Raw genomic sequence first — 16852 nt, forward strand, 5'->3', positions numbered from 1 at the left:
CAGTGACCCCCCTCCTCCCCCGGTTGTACTGCCCTTCCTCACTTACCTGTCAATGTCATAGAACTGCATCATGCTTAAAAATATTTAACACACTTAAAAAGGTGATTTTGCTAAACATATTCATTCTACATTATGTGGTTATGTGAAGTTTGATCCCAGGTGTGAATTGTGGAAGGTGGGAGGAGCAGGGGTGCTATCCATTATAATGCTTGGGTCTGTGACAGTTCATGTATGCCGCGGAATGTTGTCTTGTACCCGTTTAGGTGGCTTGATTTGTAGGTGGTGGGAGTTATAGAGAGTAGCGTGAGCCCACATGGGGAGGCTCAGGTTGGTGAGGGGCCCAGTTAGTTGCAGAGGCTGATAGGACGATGGTTTGGAGATGGAGAAGGTTGAGCTCATACGCGAAGGTTGTGTAGAAGCCTCAGAGGTTCTCAATGCTCTCTACGTCTCCCTCAGGTGTTCGTCGAGCTGAACGAGCTGATTTACGATAAGAACCAGGAGATGCAATGGAGGGAGACGGCGAGATGGATCAAGTTTGAAGAAGATGTGGAGGAAGACACGTCCCGCTGGGGCAAACCTCATGTGGCCTCATTGTCCTTCCGCAGTCTGCTGGAGCTGCGGAAAACCATCACCCATGGTGAGTGATTCCAGCAGGTACCTGGGATGTGGGACACAGCTTCTGTTCTGCAGGACAGGTCTTGATACAGCCTCACAGACCCTGAATGTCTTTACATGGCTTCCACTGTGTAGTTTTGCCAGTTTGAGTTTTTTCCTTTCGTACTATAATCCAGAGACATTGTGTGGACATGGCCTGGGGTGTAACCTTTTCCAGATTGCTGATTGTCAACGTTGTTGGGCAGCCATTCCACATGGGTGGCCCCGTCAGTCAGATCTCGGGCATTAACATGAACGTCTCTGACACCATCCATGATGAGTTATCAGCATCTCAGTGCGGCGAGTCCTTGGAAGACACATTCACATCTCTTCATCGACTCCTGGAAGCAGACCCTGTCTTCCAGGGTAGACTGCAGGGATTCCAGGTTCGGTGTGGAATGCTTATGTTGTTTGAAACCCAAAGCAGGTTCACTGCATAGTTTTGAGCTCGCTGAAGTTTTGAAAAAGTTTCCATTAGAAAGGACAGCTTATTAACGAGTGGCGTATTCCAGGCCGGGCACAGCCAGAGCAGGATGAGAGAGAGTTTGTGAAAACAGAGGAGGAACTGAAGAACCTCAGTCAGTAGCTGTAGGTGAAGAGGGCAGGTTTGGAGACCACATGTTATTTGAGGTAAATCACTGTTAAAGAACATTCCTAGTTAATAAACTCTCTCAGCTGGGATTTGAGGAGATGTCACTTCTTAAGGCCAGAGGTAGGGGAAGAGTGTATTGTGTTGCAGTCTCATTTCTTCAGGAAGTCATCTGCAGAGTGTGTAGGGTCTGGGGTGCCCTGCACTCCCCGGTCCTGCCTCTGTGAGGTTTTCCTCCCAGGGCTGATCCTATCCCCTACTGGACAGAGAAATGTCTTCCTCTTTGAGCGCCCCTTGCTGCAGACGTTTGAGGGTTCAACGCAGGCTTTTCTGGGCTTCACAGAGCAGACTGAAGGCTGCTCTGAGGCTCACAGGAGGAGAACAACACAGACTCTCGCAGACGGATTCCATCTGACGAAGTGTAAGCCGATGGTCACAAAACTCCTTTATTTCATTCTATTTCCACTGTTCGAAGGTCAGAAAACAACCCTTCCATGGGCAGTGCTGTAACTTGAGGGGGCCCCATGCAAAGTACATGGAGGGGCCCCATGCTCTGGAGCCAGTCTGGAGCTCTCAGGCCAGGGGCCCATGTACAAGGCTGAAGGGGGCTCCTGGAGCTTGGGGCCCCAGCACCCCAGGGCTGTTATGCCACTGTCCCTGGAGACCAAGGACAGCTCAGAGTTATGAGCATCACGCCCACCACCAAGGGCGCTGCCCCTCCAGCTGGCATGAAGACTCAATGAGGGCAGAAGCACTGACTCATGCTCTCATCCATGGGTGAAAAGCTGATGCCAACACTGTCTGCACGAGCCTCTGGGCCAGGCCCTTACCTGGAGGGGCAAGCTTTGAGGTTGCGGCATGGTGAGCAGTGCTGCCCTGTTCTGCAGCCCAGGCCACACGTCCCAACTTGCGCTGTGCAGGAGATGTGAGTAGCAGCTTGTGGGTCACTGCCCAGAGCTCCCTTCGCTGAACGAGGAGTTGTAGGAGGTCTTCCATGGTTGTCCATGGTGGACAAAAGGGCTTCTAATACCAGTGCTCAATGCTCACCCTCAGCTGCGTACGTCCAATGCGGATCCTCTCTGGTACCTCCAGTCCTCACTGGTCACCAGCAGGTCGTGGGACCCTGAAGCCAGAGCCCTCTCCCTCGCCCTTCATGCTCAGACCGCATCCTGAGCACCTTAGCCTGAGTAGAGCGGGTCAGAACGCATCAACAGTGATGGCCATCATTGGCCACAGCCCCACCGCGGCCCAATGCCACAACTGGAACCCATGATCCAGACCAGCACTGTCCCCTGGCACAGGGAGCAAGAGCTCACACTGATGTCCGCTGCCCAGGCCCCTCTGTCCTTTGTGTAGTGTTCTCCCTACTGGTGAAACTCATCTCAAAATAAAAGTCTTGACCCTAAGGTTGAAGATAAACAGCATCTCTCCTCTCTCTACCCTTGTTGCCAACATGATAGAAACATGTTTAGTGGTCCAGGCAGAGCCCGGGTCCATCCTAAGGGAGGAGTCATCCATCGCAGAGCCCGGGCCCATTTTAAGGGAGGAGTCATCCATCGCAGAGCCCGGGTCCATCCTAAGGGAGGAGTCATCCATCGCAGACCCGGGTCCATCCGAAGAGAGGAGTCATCCAGGCAGAGCCCGGGTCCATCCTAAGGGAGGAGTCATCCATCGCAGAGCCCGGGTCCATCCAAAGGGAGGAGTCATCCATCGCAGAGCCCGGGTCCATCCTGAGGGAGGAGTCATCCAGGCAGAGCCCGGGTCCATCCTAAGGGAGGAGTCATCCAGGAAGAGCCCGGGTCCTTCTTAAGGGAGGAGTCATCCATCGCGGACCCGGGTCCATCGAAAGAGAGGAGTCATCCAGGAAGAGCCCGGGTCCATCCTAAGGGAGGAATCATTCATCGCAGACCCGGGTCCATCTAAAGGGAGGAGTCATTCATTGCAGAGCCCGGGTCCATCCTGAGGGAGGAGTCATCCATCGCAGAGCCCGGGTCCATCTTAAGGGAGGAGTCATCCATCGCAGAGCCCGGGTCCATCCTAAGGGAGGAGTCATCCATCGCAGACCCGGGTCCATCCAAAGAGAGGAGTCATCCAGGCAGAGCCCGGGTCCATCCTAAGGGAGGAGTCATCCATCGCAGAGCCCGGGTCCATCCAATGGGAGGAGTCATCCATCGCAGAGCCCGGGTCCATCCTGAGGGAGGAGTCATCCAGGCAGAGCCCGGGTCCATCCTAAGGGAGGAGTCATCCAGGAAGAGCCTTTGTCCATCCTAAGGGAGGAGTCATCCATCGCAGACCCGGGTCCATCCAAAGAGAGGAGTCATCCAGGAAGAGCCCGGGTCCATCCTGAGGGAGGAGTCATCCAGGAAGAGCCCGGGTCCATCCTGAGGGAGGAGTCATCCATCGCAGAGCCCGGGTCCATCCTAAGGGAGGAGTCATCCATCGCAGACCCGGGTCCATCCAAAGAGAGGAGTCATCCAGGCAGAGCCCGGGTCCATCCTAAGGGAGGAGTCATCCATCGCAGAGCCCGGGTCCATCCTGAGGGAGGAGTCATCCAGGCAGAGCCCGGGTCCATCCTAAGGGAGGAGTCATCCATCGCAGACCCGGGTCCATCCAAAGAGAGGAGTCATCCAGGATGAGCCCGGGTCTATCCTAAGGGAGGAATCATTCATCGCAGACCTGGGTCCATCTAAAGGGAGGAGTCATCCATCGCAGAGCCCGGGTCCATCCTGAGGGAGGAGTCATCCAGGCAGAGCCCGGGTCCATCCTAAGGGAGGAGTCATCCATCGCAGAGCCCGGGTCCATCCTAAGGGAGGAGTCATCCAGGCAGAGCCCGGGTCCATCCTAAGGGAGGAGTCATCCAGGAAGAGCCCGGGTCCATCCTAAGGGAGGAATCATTCATCGCAGACCCGGGTCCATCTAAAGGGAGGAGTCATCCATCGCAGAGCCCGGGTCCATCCTGAAGGAGGAGTCATCCAGGCAGAGCCCGGGTTCATCTTAACGGAGGAGTCATCCAGGCAGAGCCCGGGCCCATCCTAAGGGAGGAATCATTCATCACAGACCCGGGTCCATCTAAAGGGAGGAGTCATCCATCGCAGAGCCCGGGTCCATCCTGAAGGAGGACTCATCCAGGCAGAGCCCGGGTCCATCTTAACGGAGGAGTCATCCAGGCAGAGCCCGGGCCCATCCTAAGGGAGGAGTCATCCATCGCAGAGCCCGGGTCCATCCTAAGGGAGGATTCATCCATCGCAGAGCCCGGGTCCATCCTAAAGGAGGAGTCATCCAGGAAAAGCCCGGGTCCATCCTAAGGGAGGAGTTATCCATCGCAGAGCCCGGGTCCATCCCAAGGGAGGATTCATCCATCGCAGAGCCCGGGTCCATCCTAAGGGAGGATTCCTCCATCGCAGAGCCCAGGTCCATCCTAAGGGAGGATTCATCCATCGCAGAGCCCGGGTCCATCCTAAGGGAGGATTCATCCGTCGCAGAGCCCGGGTCCATCCTAAGGGAGGAGTCATCCATCGCAGAGCCCGGGTCCATCCTAAGGGAGGATTCATCCAGCGCAGAGCGGGGTCCATCCAAAGGGAGGAGTCATCCATCGCAGAGCCCAGGTCCATCCTAAGGAAGGATTCATCCATCGCAGAGCCCGGGTCCATCATAAGGGAGGAGTCATCCATCGCAGAGCCCGGGTCCATCCTAAGGGAGGAGTCATCCATCGCAGAGCCCGGGTCCATCCTAAGGGAGGAGTCATCCATCGCAGAGCCTGGGTCCATTCTAAGGGAGGATTCATCCAGGCAGAGCCCGGGTCCATCCTAAGGGAGGATTCATCCAGGCAGAGCCCGGGTCCATCCTAAGGGAGGATTCATCCAGGCAGAGCCCGGGTCCATCCTAAAGGAGGAGTCGTCCAGGCAGAGCCTGGGTCCATCCTAAGGGAGGAGTCATCCATTGCAAAGCCCGGGTCCATCCTAAGGGAGGAGTCATCCATCGCAGAGCCCGGGTCCATCCTAAGGGAGGAGTCATCTATCGCAGAGCCCAGGTCCATCCTAAGGAAGGATTCATCCATCGCAGAGCCCGGGTCCATCCTAAGGGAGGATTCATCCATCGCAGAGCCCGGGTCCATCCTAAGGGAGGATTCATCCATCGCAGAGCCTGGGTCCATCCTAAGGGAGGATTCATCCAGGCAGAGCCCGGGTCCATCCTAAAGGAGGAGTCGTCCAGGCAGAGCCTGGGTCCATCCTAAGGGAGGAGTCATCCATCGCAGAGCCCGGGTCCATCTTAAGGGAGAAGTAATCCATCGCAGAGCCCGGGTCCATCCTAAGGGAGGAGTCATCCATCGCAGAGCCCGCGTCCATCCTCAGGAGGAGTCATCCATCGCAGAGCCCGGGTCCATCCTAAAGGAGGAGTCATCCAGGCAGAGCCCGCGTCCATCTTAAGGGAGGATTCATCCATCGCAGTGCCCGGGTCCACCCTAAGGGAGGATTCATCCATCGCAGAGCCCGGGTCCATCCTAAGGGAGGAGTCATCATCGCAGAGCCCGGGTCCACCCTAAGGGAGGAGTCATCCATCGCAGAGCCTGGGTCCATCCTAAGGGGGGAGTCATCCATCGCAGAGCCCGGGTCCATCCTAAGGGAGGAGTCATCCATCGCAGAGCCCGGGTCCATCCTAAGGGAGGAGTCACCAGGCAGAGCCCGGGTCCATCTTAAGGGAGGAGTCATCCGTCGCAGAGCCCGGGTCCATCCTAAGGGAGGAGTCATCCATCGCAGAGCCCGGGTCCATCCTAACGGAGGAGTCATCCAGGCAGAGCCTGGGTCCATCTTAAGGGAGGAGTCATCCGTCGCAGAGCCCGGGTCCATCCTAAGGGAGGAGTCATTCATCGCAGAGCCCGGGTCCATCCTAAGGGAGGATTCTTCCATCACAGAGCCCGGGTCCATCCTAAGGGAGGATTCATCCATCGCAGAGCCCGGGTCCATCCTAAGGGAGGATTCATCCATCGCAGAGCCCGGGTCCATCCTAAGGGAGCAGTCATCCATCGCAGAGCCCGGGTCCATCTTAAGGGAGGAGTCATCCATCGCAGAGCCCGGGTCCATCTTAAGGGAGGAGTCATCCATCTCAGAGCCCGGGTCCATCCTAAGGGAGGAGTCATCCATCGCAGAGCCCGGGTCCATCCTAAAGGAGGAATCATCCATCGCAGAGCCCGAGTCCATCCTAAGGGAGGAGTCATCCATCGCAGAGCCCGGGTCCATCCTAAGGGAGGAATCATCCATTGCAGAGCCCAGGTCCATCCGAAAGGAGGATTCATCCATCGCAGAGCCCGGGTCCATCCTAAGGGAGGAGTCATCCATCGCAGAGCCCGGGTCCATCCTAAAGGAGGAGTCATCCAGGCAGAGCCCGGGTCCATCCTAAAGGAGGAGTCATCCAGGCAGAACCCGGGTCCATCCTAAGGGAGGATTCATCCATTGCAGAGCCCGGGTCCATCCTAGGGGAGGAGTCATCCAGGCAGAGCCCGGGTCCATCCTAAGGGAGGAGTCATCCATCGCAGACCCGGGTCCATCCAAAGAGAGGAGTCATCCATCGCAGAGCCCGGGTCCATCCTAAGGGAGAAGTCATCCATCGCAGAGCCCGGGTTCATCTTAAGGGAGGAGTCATCCATCGCAGACAGGGTCCATCCAAAGGGAGGAGTCATCCAACGCAGAGCCCGGGTCCATCCTAAAGGAGGAGTCGTCCAGGCAGAGCCCGGGTCCATCTTAAGGGAGGAGTCATCCAGGCAGAGCCCGGGTCCATCCTAAGGGATGATTCATCCATCGCAGAGCCCGGGTCCATCCTAGGGGAGGAGTCATCCAGGCAGAGCCCGGGTCCATCCTAAGGGAGGAGTCATCCATCGCAGAGCCCGGGTCCATCCTAAGGGAGGAGTCATCCGTCGCAGAGCCCGGGTCCATCCAAAAGGAGGAGTCATCCATCGCAGAGCCCGGGTCCATCCTAAAGGAGGAGTCATCCAGGCAGAGCCCGCGTCCATCTTAAGGGAGGAGTCATCCATCGCAGAGCCCGGGTCCATCCTAAGGGAGGAGTCATCCATCGCAGACCCGGGTCCATCCAATGGGAGGAGTCATGCATCGCAGAGCCCGGGTCCATCCTAAGGGAGGAGTCATCTATCGCAGAGCCCGGGTCCATCCTAAAGGAGGAGTCATCTAGGCAGAGCCCGGGTCCATTCTCAGGGAGGAGTCATCCAGGCAGAGCCCGGGTCCTTCTTAAGGGAGGAGTCATCCATCGCAGAGCCCGGGTCCATCCTAAGGGAGGCGTCATCCAGGCAGAGCCCGGGTCCATCCTAAGGGAGGAGTCATCCATCGCAGACCCGGGTCCATCTAAAGCGAGCAGTCATCCATCGCAGAGCTCGGGTCCATCCTAAGGGAGGAGTCATCCATCGCAGAGCCCGGGTCCATCCTAAGGGAGGAGTCATCCATCGCAGACCCGGGTCCATCCAAAGGGAGGAATCATCCATCACAGAGCCCGTGTCCATGCTAAGGGAGGAGTCATCCATCGCAGACCCGGGTCCATCCAAAGGGAGGAGTCATCCAGGCAGAGCCCGGGTCCATCTTAAGGGAGGAGTCATCCAGGAAGAGCCCGGGTCCTTCCTAAGGGAGGAGTCATCCATCGCAGAGCCCAGGTCCATCCTAAGGAAGGATTCATCCATCGCAGAGCCCGGGTCCATCCTAAGGGAGGATTCATCCATCGCAGAGCCCGGGTCCATCCTAAGGGAGGAGGGGGGCAGGGGAGCTGATACTGCTCGAAAAGCCAGGTCTTGAGTTGCTTCCTGAAGGAGTGGTGGTCTTGGGTGAGCAGTAGGTGGGTGGGGAGGGAGTTCCACGTCTTGGCAACCAGATAGGAGAAGGATCTTCCTCCGTTGGTGGTTCTGCGAATTCGTGGGACGGTGGCGAGGGCAAGGCTGGCGGAGCGGAGTTGTCTGGTGGGTGTGTAGAACGTGAGGCGGTTGTTGTGGTATTCGGGCCGGTGTCGTGGAGAGCTTTGTGAGCGTGGGTGAGGACTCTGAACGTGATCCTCTTGATGACGGGGAGCCAGCACAGGTCTCTCAGGTGGGTAGAGATGTGGCTGTGTCGGGGTATGTTCAGGATGAGTCGTGCGGACGCGTTCTGTATGCGTTGGAGTCTTTTCTGTAGTTTGGCTATGGTTCCGGCGTAGAGGACGTTCCCGTAGTCCAGACGGCTGGTGATGAGGGCCTGGGTGACCGTCTTTCTGGTGTTGGTGGGGATCCACCGGAAGATCTTTCGGAGCATTATCAGGGTGTTGAAGCATGAAGATGAGACGGCGTTGACTTGTTTGGTCATCGTGAGAGAAGAGTCCAGGATGAAGCCTAGATTGCGTGCATGGACCGTGGGCTTGGGGGCGGTGCCCAGTGCAGGGGGCCACCAGGAGTCGTCCCAGGCAGAGGGGGATGGTCCCAGGATGAGGACTTCCGTCTTGTCTGAGTTCAGTTTCAGCCGGCTGAGCTTCATCCATTCTGCGACGTCTTTCATTCCTTCCTGGAGGTTGGCTCTGGCGGTGGCAGGGTCGTTGGTGAGGGAGAGGATCAGCTGGGTGTCGTCGGCATAGGAGATGATGTTCAGGTTGTGTTGGCGTGCGATGGCTGCGAGGGGGGGGGTCATATTGATGTTGAAGAGGGTGGGGCTGAGCGAGGAGCCTTGAGGTACGCCGCAGATGATCTTGGTGGGCGCTAAGTGGAAGGGAGGGAGGCGGACTCGCTGAGTTCTGTCGGAGAGGAAGGAGGTGATCCATTCCAGGGCCCTTCCTTGGATTCCGGCGTGGTGGAGGCGGCTTGTTAGGGTGCGGTGGCAGACTGTGTCAAATGCGGCCGATAGGTCGAGGAGGATGAGGGCAGCAGTTTCCCCATTGTCGAGCAGGGACCTGATGTCGTCGGTGGCTGTGATGAGGGCATCTCGGTGCTATGGTTTGCTCGGAATCCGGACTGTGAAGGGTCAAGGGATCGGTTAGTCTCGAGGAAGGAGGTTAGCTGTTTGTTGACGGTCTTCTCGAAGACTTTAGCGGGGAACGGGAGGAGCGAGATGGGGCTGAAGTTCTTGAGGTCCGTGGGGTCCGCAGTGGGTTTCTTCAGGAGGGCGCTGATCTCCGCATGTTTCCAGCTCTCCGGAAAGGTGGCGGATGCGAAGGAGTTGTTAATGATGTTCCGGAGTTGGGGTGCAATGATGGAGTCGGCTTTGTTAAAGATGTGGTGTGGACAGGGGTCGGTAGGGGAGCCGGAGTGGATGGTGTTCATCACGAGGGTGGTGTCTTCGGTGCTGGCAGGGGTCCAGGCGTTGAGGATGGTGGTGGGGGGCGTTGGTTCTGTGGTTGGGTGCGTGGTCTGGGCGTTGAAGCTGTTGTGTATGTTGGCGATCTTGAGGTGGAAGAACGAGGCGAGTGCGTCGCAGAGGTCTTGCGAGGGCGTAATGTCGTTGTTGCTGGTGCTGGGGTTGGAGAGCTCTTTAACGATGTTGAAGAGTTCCTTGCTGTTGTGGGAGTTGTTGTCCAGTCGTTCTCTGAATGCTATCCTTTTGGTGGTGCGGATCAGCTGGTGGTGTTTGCGGATGGCGCTCTTGAGGGCTGACATTTTTTCTGTCGACTTGTCGTGGCGCCAGGCTTTCTCGAGGATACAGCAGGATTTTTTGGAGACTTTGAGGTCGTTGGTGAACCACAAGGTATTCTTATTGCCGGGTCTGCTGGGAAGATTCTTCAGCGGTGCAAGGGCATCGGCGTAGTCGGTGAGCCACTGTGTGAGGTTATGGGCAGCTTCGTTGGGGTTCGTAGCGTTGGTGGTGGGGTTTTGGCTCTGGGCGGTGGTGAGCTGGTCGGCGGTGATCTTGCTCCAGCTTCTTCGGGGAGCCTGCTGAGGGTGGTGGTGGGTAGTAGTTTTCCTGAAGTTGAAGTGAACGCAGCTGTGGTCCGTCCAGTGTAGTCCGGTGGAGTGGCTGAAGGAGATGTTGTTGCTGGAGGAGAAGACTGGGTCAAGCGTGTGGCCAGCGTAGTGGGTGGGGGTGTTCACCAGTTGCTTGAGTCCGAGATTGGCGAGGTTGTCCAGCAGGGTAGTGGTGTTGTTGTTGTTGTTGTTTTCCAGGTGGATGTTGAGGTCTCCCAGGAGGATGTAGTTAGAGGAGGTGAGGCCTGCAGGCTGATGAAGTCTGTGATGGCTTCGCTGAACTGTGTGCGTGGACCTGGGGGTCTGTAGATGAGAGTGCCTCTGAGGGTGGTCATGGGCTTGGTGTGTATCTAGAAGTGAAGGTGCTCGGCTGCGGTGAGGGTGTCTTCGGAGTTGGTCGTGATGCGGATGGTGTTTCTGTGGACTCCGAGGCGAGGTTCCGGCCGGTGTTGAGTGCGTGGAGGGTGGCGGCGTCGTAGTTCTGTCGGGTGGGTTGGTGTCGCTGAGGGCCAGGGGTCCTGGCGCTGGGCTCGGTCCAGGCGCGGATGGACATAGACGGGCTTGCCTTTGGCGTGCCTTCGGTGCGCAACTGGCGCGCCCGCTGCGCGTTCGCTCGAACTCCACCATAAATGGCGAAGTGGGAGGGAGGAGCAGCTGGGAGGCGGGAGCGGGGTGGCGAATGGGAAGGGAGGAAAGGATATAGAAAATAAAAGGTGGCGGGCCGCAGGGGAGCAGCGGCGGGGATCGGGGAGCGGGGGGGTGCACAGGCGGGAAAAGCGGTCGCAAGGGGCGGCGAGAGTGAGGAAAAGACACAATCACGGTAACAGTGGCAAAAATAGCTGTCACAGGGCAACAACACAATTACAGGGCACAAAATACAGGAAGCACAAAATACTGGTTAGCAGGGGACGTGAACTCGCGGCGGCAGCGGTGAAGGCCTGAGCGCACTCACGAGGAGCCGTGCGGTGCGTGGAGCGACCGGCCCTTCAGCAGGGTCTTGGGGGCTTGGCTTGCATGGACGGCACCAGGTTTTATACCCAGAATTCCCTGCACAGCTCAAACATTGATCAAAGAAATAGGATTGCCTCAATATTCTGTGACGTGAAGTGCAAAAATGTATGGGAAACAAAGAAACTACCACCAGCCAGCATTCCCACGCTTCTTCCAATAAGAACAGGCCCTCACATGTGAGAGGTGACTTATCATACCTGTCAGGAACAGGCCCAATATCTGATCATGTGAGATCCTTGTAGTGTCGGTATGGCCTTCACATGGTCACAAGTTTGAACTCGTTTTGTTGCATGCACCAGGACCACCAACACATATCGGGCATCATTTTTATTGAGCGAAGTATGGAGATCGTGCTTGGTGGCACTTTTGCCGTTTTCCTGAGGTTCTGGAGTTTCCCATCACAGAACATTGAAGAAATTGTGATTTTCTTATTCATAATTTGACATGTATAAAGGATCCTGGCAAAATGAAAGCACGCTGGGGTTCATGTAAGCCGCATCATCATGGATTCTGCGGCATCTACAGTTGTTAGGCACGTCGGGGTGGTAGGTTCCCTTGGTACCAGCCGAGCTCAGGCCCAAACCCTACAGGGTATTCCCATGGGATCCATCTCCATCACATGCATTCCCTGCTGTCAGTGTGTGGACTCCTGCTCAGATCCATACTTGAGAGCATCCAACTTGGAAGACGTAGGATAAGACAGATTCGGGTCACACCTGGACATGGGTCCGTGTCTATGTGAAGATGACCAGGGAACAACCATGGTTTTTTTTTTAAATGCTGGAAATCTAACACACGTCTTGTTCCGCATTTTTCGGCTGCCAACAGATCAGGGTCTAGCGACAGATGTGTAGGTGTTGAAAGTATATGGTTGTGGTAGGTTTCCATACAGTTGTACCTACGGGTATGTAGCGCGCTTTATAAGTGTCACTGATTGAGTTGTTGGGTGATACTTATGACCAAAAGACAGGTAGCCTAAGTCGTGATTTCACTTTCCTTTGCTTTCCAAATTTTCCAAATGTTCTGCATCCAGTTCATCACTTCTGGCACCCAGAAGCCTTAGAGCACACATACAAATCTAGGACCCTCAGCTCAGGACATCTAGAGGAGCAAGCTAGGCGTCAAGCCCTGATCAGCATATGTTCATGCTTGAAAAAGACTGGTGGCTATTACCAATTAATCTGGAAAGAAAGTGACACAAACCTGACAAGAGCCGTGTGCAGCCTGATCTCCAGGACAATTCAGAAAAGGGGGCGGTGATGGACAGAGTATCTGAATTAAGCAGAACACTCGTACCCAGTCAACAGATCAGGGCTTGATCCATCACCGTTTTTTAGCTCACTGCACCATCCCTTGAATTGCTTTTTCACCACTCAAAGCCCACGCGGCTTTTTTGATGAAAGGAACATTTTGGTCACGAGCTTCTCTTAGCCAGCTGTCCGATTGGATGCTGGCTTTGTTTACATTGTGGTCCAAAGACAGATCACCATTTCTCAAAGCTTACCGGAGCCTCTCCGGTGTCACTGTAGACCAATGCTGGGCCCAAAGGGTGCAGGAGTCAATGTCCCAGACGTCCTGTCACTGGTAAGTAAACAAGTGTAAAAGATCCATGTAATAAAGAGGTCAGACATAGAAATGTGGCCCAGGAAGAGGGTTATGATAAGACCCTCAACCATCAACCATCAGAACGGGCTCAGCAGCTGCCAGAAAGACTTCAGCGTTGTTCACATTCTAAATTCTACATTCCATAGGGTCTGACGTCATCACTGAGTAATGAAGATAGACATCACACAGTGGAATAGGAGTACAGATTCAAACATGTGCCCTGTGTGTGTTCTGTGGTTATACAAGTTGTTGCATACAGTCCAGGGGAACATACACTGTGCTAACAGCTGCTCGGGTTCTACTTGTCGCATGTTGGTCTCTCAATCAGCCTCTACTTCAGCCTTCTGTCCCTCTCTCTTCTCCTCCACAGGGGCCGTTCTTCTAGACCTGGAGCAGACCACCCTTCAAGGGATCCTTCATCTGGTGGTGGAGACCATGGTGATCTCAGACCAGATCCAAGCTGAGGACAGGGCCAACGTCCTGCGAGCCCTGCTGCTGAAGCACAGGTGAGGCGGTCCCACAGCTGGCCAGATGTGGGAACGAGGGGAGACTGTAGATGGAAGGCTTTCTAACTAGAATGTTAACCTCCCAGAACTCCCAGCATGCTGCTCTCTCTCTTGCGTAGGTCACACTACACTTCTCTGGTGTTAGTTTTTCTACTTCTGGGAGTTTTTCCCTCTTCCAGGCTGCGTTTTATTACCCATTGCTGCATTTGATTCTGGGGCTCTTCCTTGAATATAGGAGTCTATCAAAGCTGACATAGAGTCTTTTCATTGTTTACATAATCTAAGCAGTCTATACCACCACCTCTGAGCATTGAGAGTGGCTCAGCCTCTCTGTGTTCCTGGTAAAATCCTTTGACTGTAAGACTCTGTGTAGACCGTGCAAATCAGGCTTTCTTTCAGTTTGTGAAAGTGTCATGACTCCTTATGTGTATGTGAGAGAATCACTGCTCACCACGTTTGAGAGGCTGACTGCTTCTCAGCAGCCCTGTAGCTGTGCGGGACGCCCTGCTGCCATGGCGCATTTGAGAGACTCAGTCCTCTCCGTATCTCTGTGAGAAACTCAGGGCTCTCCATATGGAGCAATAGATTTTAAGGGATGGGATATTTGACATTTTACATTGTAATGCACACGGACACAAAGGCTGAAAGCCCGGAACCTTCCTCAGAAGCTTGTTTCTAGTCCAGGGAGGACCTGGCTTAGCAGTTCGGGCTGGACTGTTCCCATGAGGCTCAGGGTCAAGACTGATTTGCATATGGCTTGGTCCAAACTGGAATGCCATGGTGAGCAAAAAAACGATGGATTTAGGCCTAGATCTCTGTACTGGGGTGAATGTATGACATTGTTCTGCATTCTGTCCATGTTTTTGCATTTGTCACCACGAGTGGGACGGGTATGCTCATACGTGAGTCCCGTGCTCTCCATGCCGCTGGAATCAAGCTATCCTGGCTGATGTTATGTTATGTTAAGTATGTTTATATAGCGCATGGCTACCCCAGCAACAGGGCGTCCCAGCGCTTGCAGACAGGCCAGACGACAGAACACAGCGGAGGACATAAAGTAACAGTGTGACCGGCACCCGGAGTGCTGGGCAGTTATCCTTAAATGGAGGAGAACAGCCAGGTTTTAATTTTTTTCCGGAAGAGCTGATGGTCCTTTGTGGCGCGTACCTCTGGGGGGATGGAGTTCCAGAGCAACGGACCCATGGACTTGAATGATCGTCCCCCTGCTCTGCTCCTGTGAACCCTAATGGTGAGTGCGAGATGGAGGTCTGAGGAGCGAAGAGCCCGAGTGGGGATGTAAAAGGTACAGTTTTTGATGGCCATGGCCATGTAGAATTTTATGAGTTAGACAGAGGGTTTTAAATTGGATTCTTTGTTTTATGGGCAACCAGTGTAGATGTCGTAAAATGTGAGAGGTATGACAGTGTTTAGGCAAGGCAAAGAGAGTGCGGGCAGCTGCGTTTTGAGCCCTTTGAAGTCTTTTAGTAACCGTCAGGTTTGTGCCAAGCATAAGGCCATTACAATAGTCCAGATGGGATAGGACCAGGGACTGGACTAATACCAGGCGGGTAGGTGGCTTGAAGAAGCCCAGAATGGGCTTAAAGGAGCGTAGGCGGCCGTAGCAAGTGCCCTCCACTTTTTTTGTGTGGGATTCAAAGGAGAGTGAGTTGTCCATGAGGACCCCCAAATTTTTTACTTCCTTCTTCGGTATAGGGGATGCGCCCAACAGAGGGGGCCACCAGTGGTCATCCCAATTCTGTGGGTCGCGGCCGATCATGAGCACCTCTGTTTTAGAAGAGTTGAGTTGGAGACAGTTCTCTGTCATCCAACTTGAGATGGCTAGGACATCTTCTTGAAATTTGGCTCGATCCACCTCAGTATTATTAGAAAAGGTAAAGATAAGCTGCGTGCCATCTGCGTACGAGATTAATTTAATCTTCTGTTCCCTGGCCAACAGGGCCAAGGGGCGGACGTACACATTAAACAGCATGGGGCTGAGAGCAGACCCCGAGGGACACCACAGCTACGAGGGAACCTACTGGATGAGTACGGTGGGGCATGGACCTGGAAGGAACAGTCAGACAGGAATGACATGAACCAATCCAGAGCTCCGCCACAGACCCCGATCTCCCCGAGTCGTTTGAGCAGGATCTTATGGGAGACCGTGTCGAATGCCACTCTCAAATCCAGTAGGATCAATACTGAGGTGTTTGTTTTTTTTTTAAATATATTTTTATTGCAGAGTTATAAACCACAGGATACAATTAGTCAGCCAGTTCACTTGTGACATCCCCCCGTTCAGTAGTAAAACACAGATCGTACACAGCCATTCAGCCCGCATCCCGGAGGCCGGGCGGCATAATACTCCACTCAAGAGGAAAATATCACAGTGCACGTCCCACAGGGACCATGGTTGATATGTCGTTTTACGTATCTGCTTTTACCCCCCCACCCTCAACATTGCTCCCGTCAGCCATCCCAGTGGTAATCAGAGGTACCGCCCCTGTCGGGACCCACCCCAGGTGCTGTATATCTATCCTGCCTGGCCGCTCCCCCCAGCCATTCCTCACTCCACGCAGTACCCCACCATCCTATTAATTCCAAGGTGCCCCGGCGGGCCACCATCCATGTGGCTTCCGACCCACCCCAAACTCCCATTAACCAACCCCCCCAAAACCCCCCCCCTGGCAACTGCTAAGGTGTATGCCTCGTCCCGACAAGTTGGATGGATCCATTACAGTGCGGGTTATGATACTGTTTGTGTTCGCCCCGCGGTGTCCACCGGCCTAAGTCTCATCGTCCTCATCTTCCACCATAGAATCACGCAAGGCCTGCACCACTAACTCCCATGCACGTGCCGCATCCAATGCCTTCTCATTCCCTATCTTGACGGCCTGCTTCATCCGGAGCACACTCTCGCAGTCAGACCACCGCAGCAATTCATTCTTCCATCTACGCAGTGAGGGTCCCCCCCTGGACTTCCAATGCCACGATATTTCCCTTTGCGCCAATATCAGGCCCAGATCAATGAATTTGCTTGTCACCTTGGTGTGTTTAGTATGCGGGAACCAGAGCAGCAGGCACGCCGCCATATCGAATTCCACCTCCCTATCAGTCACTTCGTTCAGGAGGTCCCCTACCTCCGCCCAGTAGGCCTCCAAGTGCGAGCACCCCCAGAACAAATGGTCCATGTCCGCTCCCAGAGACGAACACCGTGGGCACCGGGCATCCGGTACCTGAAAGTACCGCTGTAATTTCTCAGGGGTTAAGTAGGCCCTATGTAGCACATAGAAGTGTACTTGCTGAAAGCGCGCATTTCTCGTGCCCTTCCACGTGCGCCGCAGGATATGGCCCCACGCCGTGTCCGGTATGGGCCGGCCCACACTCTCCTCCCATTTAGACTTGAGCCCCTGGAGCGGTTCCAGTCCCTCATTCAGCCTCCTATTATGGAGGCACGTCACAGCTTTGAACGTACCTGCCGCCATTACCACATACTGGCACGCCATAGTCGTTGTCGGTTCCATGAGTCCCCCTTTCCAGTGCTTCTGTATGGCAGCTACCACCGCC

The 16852-nt window shown here is 55.0% G+C and overlaps 1 protein-coding gene across 1 annotated transcript in view; it reads left to right on the top strand.

Annotated features, from left to right (window-relative positions):
* Nucleotides 1-16852, top strand: part of LOC147672491 (anion exchange protein 3-like) — a 392095-nt gene that overhangs the window by 146131 nt on the left and 229112 nt on the right. Inside the window, exons 4-5 of the mRNA XM_086947996.1 lie at nucleotides 457-637; nucleotides 13150-13285. Coding sequence (XP_086804122.1) covers nucleotides 457-637; nucleotides 13150-13285 — 317 coding nt within the window. The remainder of the gene's footprint in view (nucleotides 1-456; nucleotides 638-13149; nucleotides 13286-16852) is intronic.

This window comes from Lissotriton vulgaris, unplaced genomic scaffold, assembly GCF_964263255.1.
Source record: "Lissotriton vulgaris unplaced genomic scaffold, aLisVul1.2 SCAFFOLD_1073, whole genome shotgun sequence".
Classification (NCBI taxonomy): Eukaryota; Metazoa; Chordata; class Amphibia; order Caudata; family Salamandridae; genus Lissotriton; species Lissotriton vulgaris.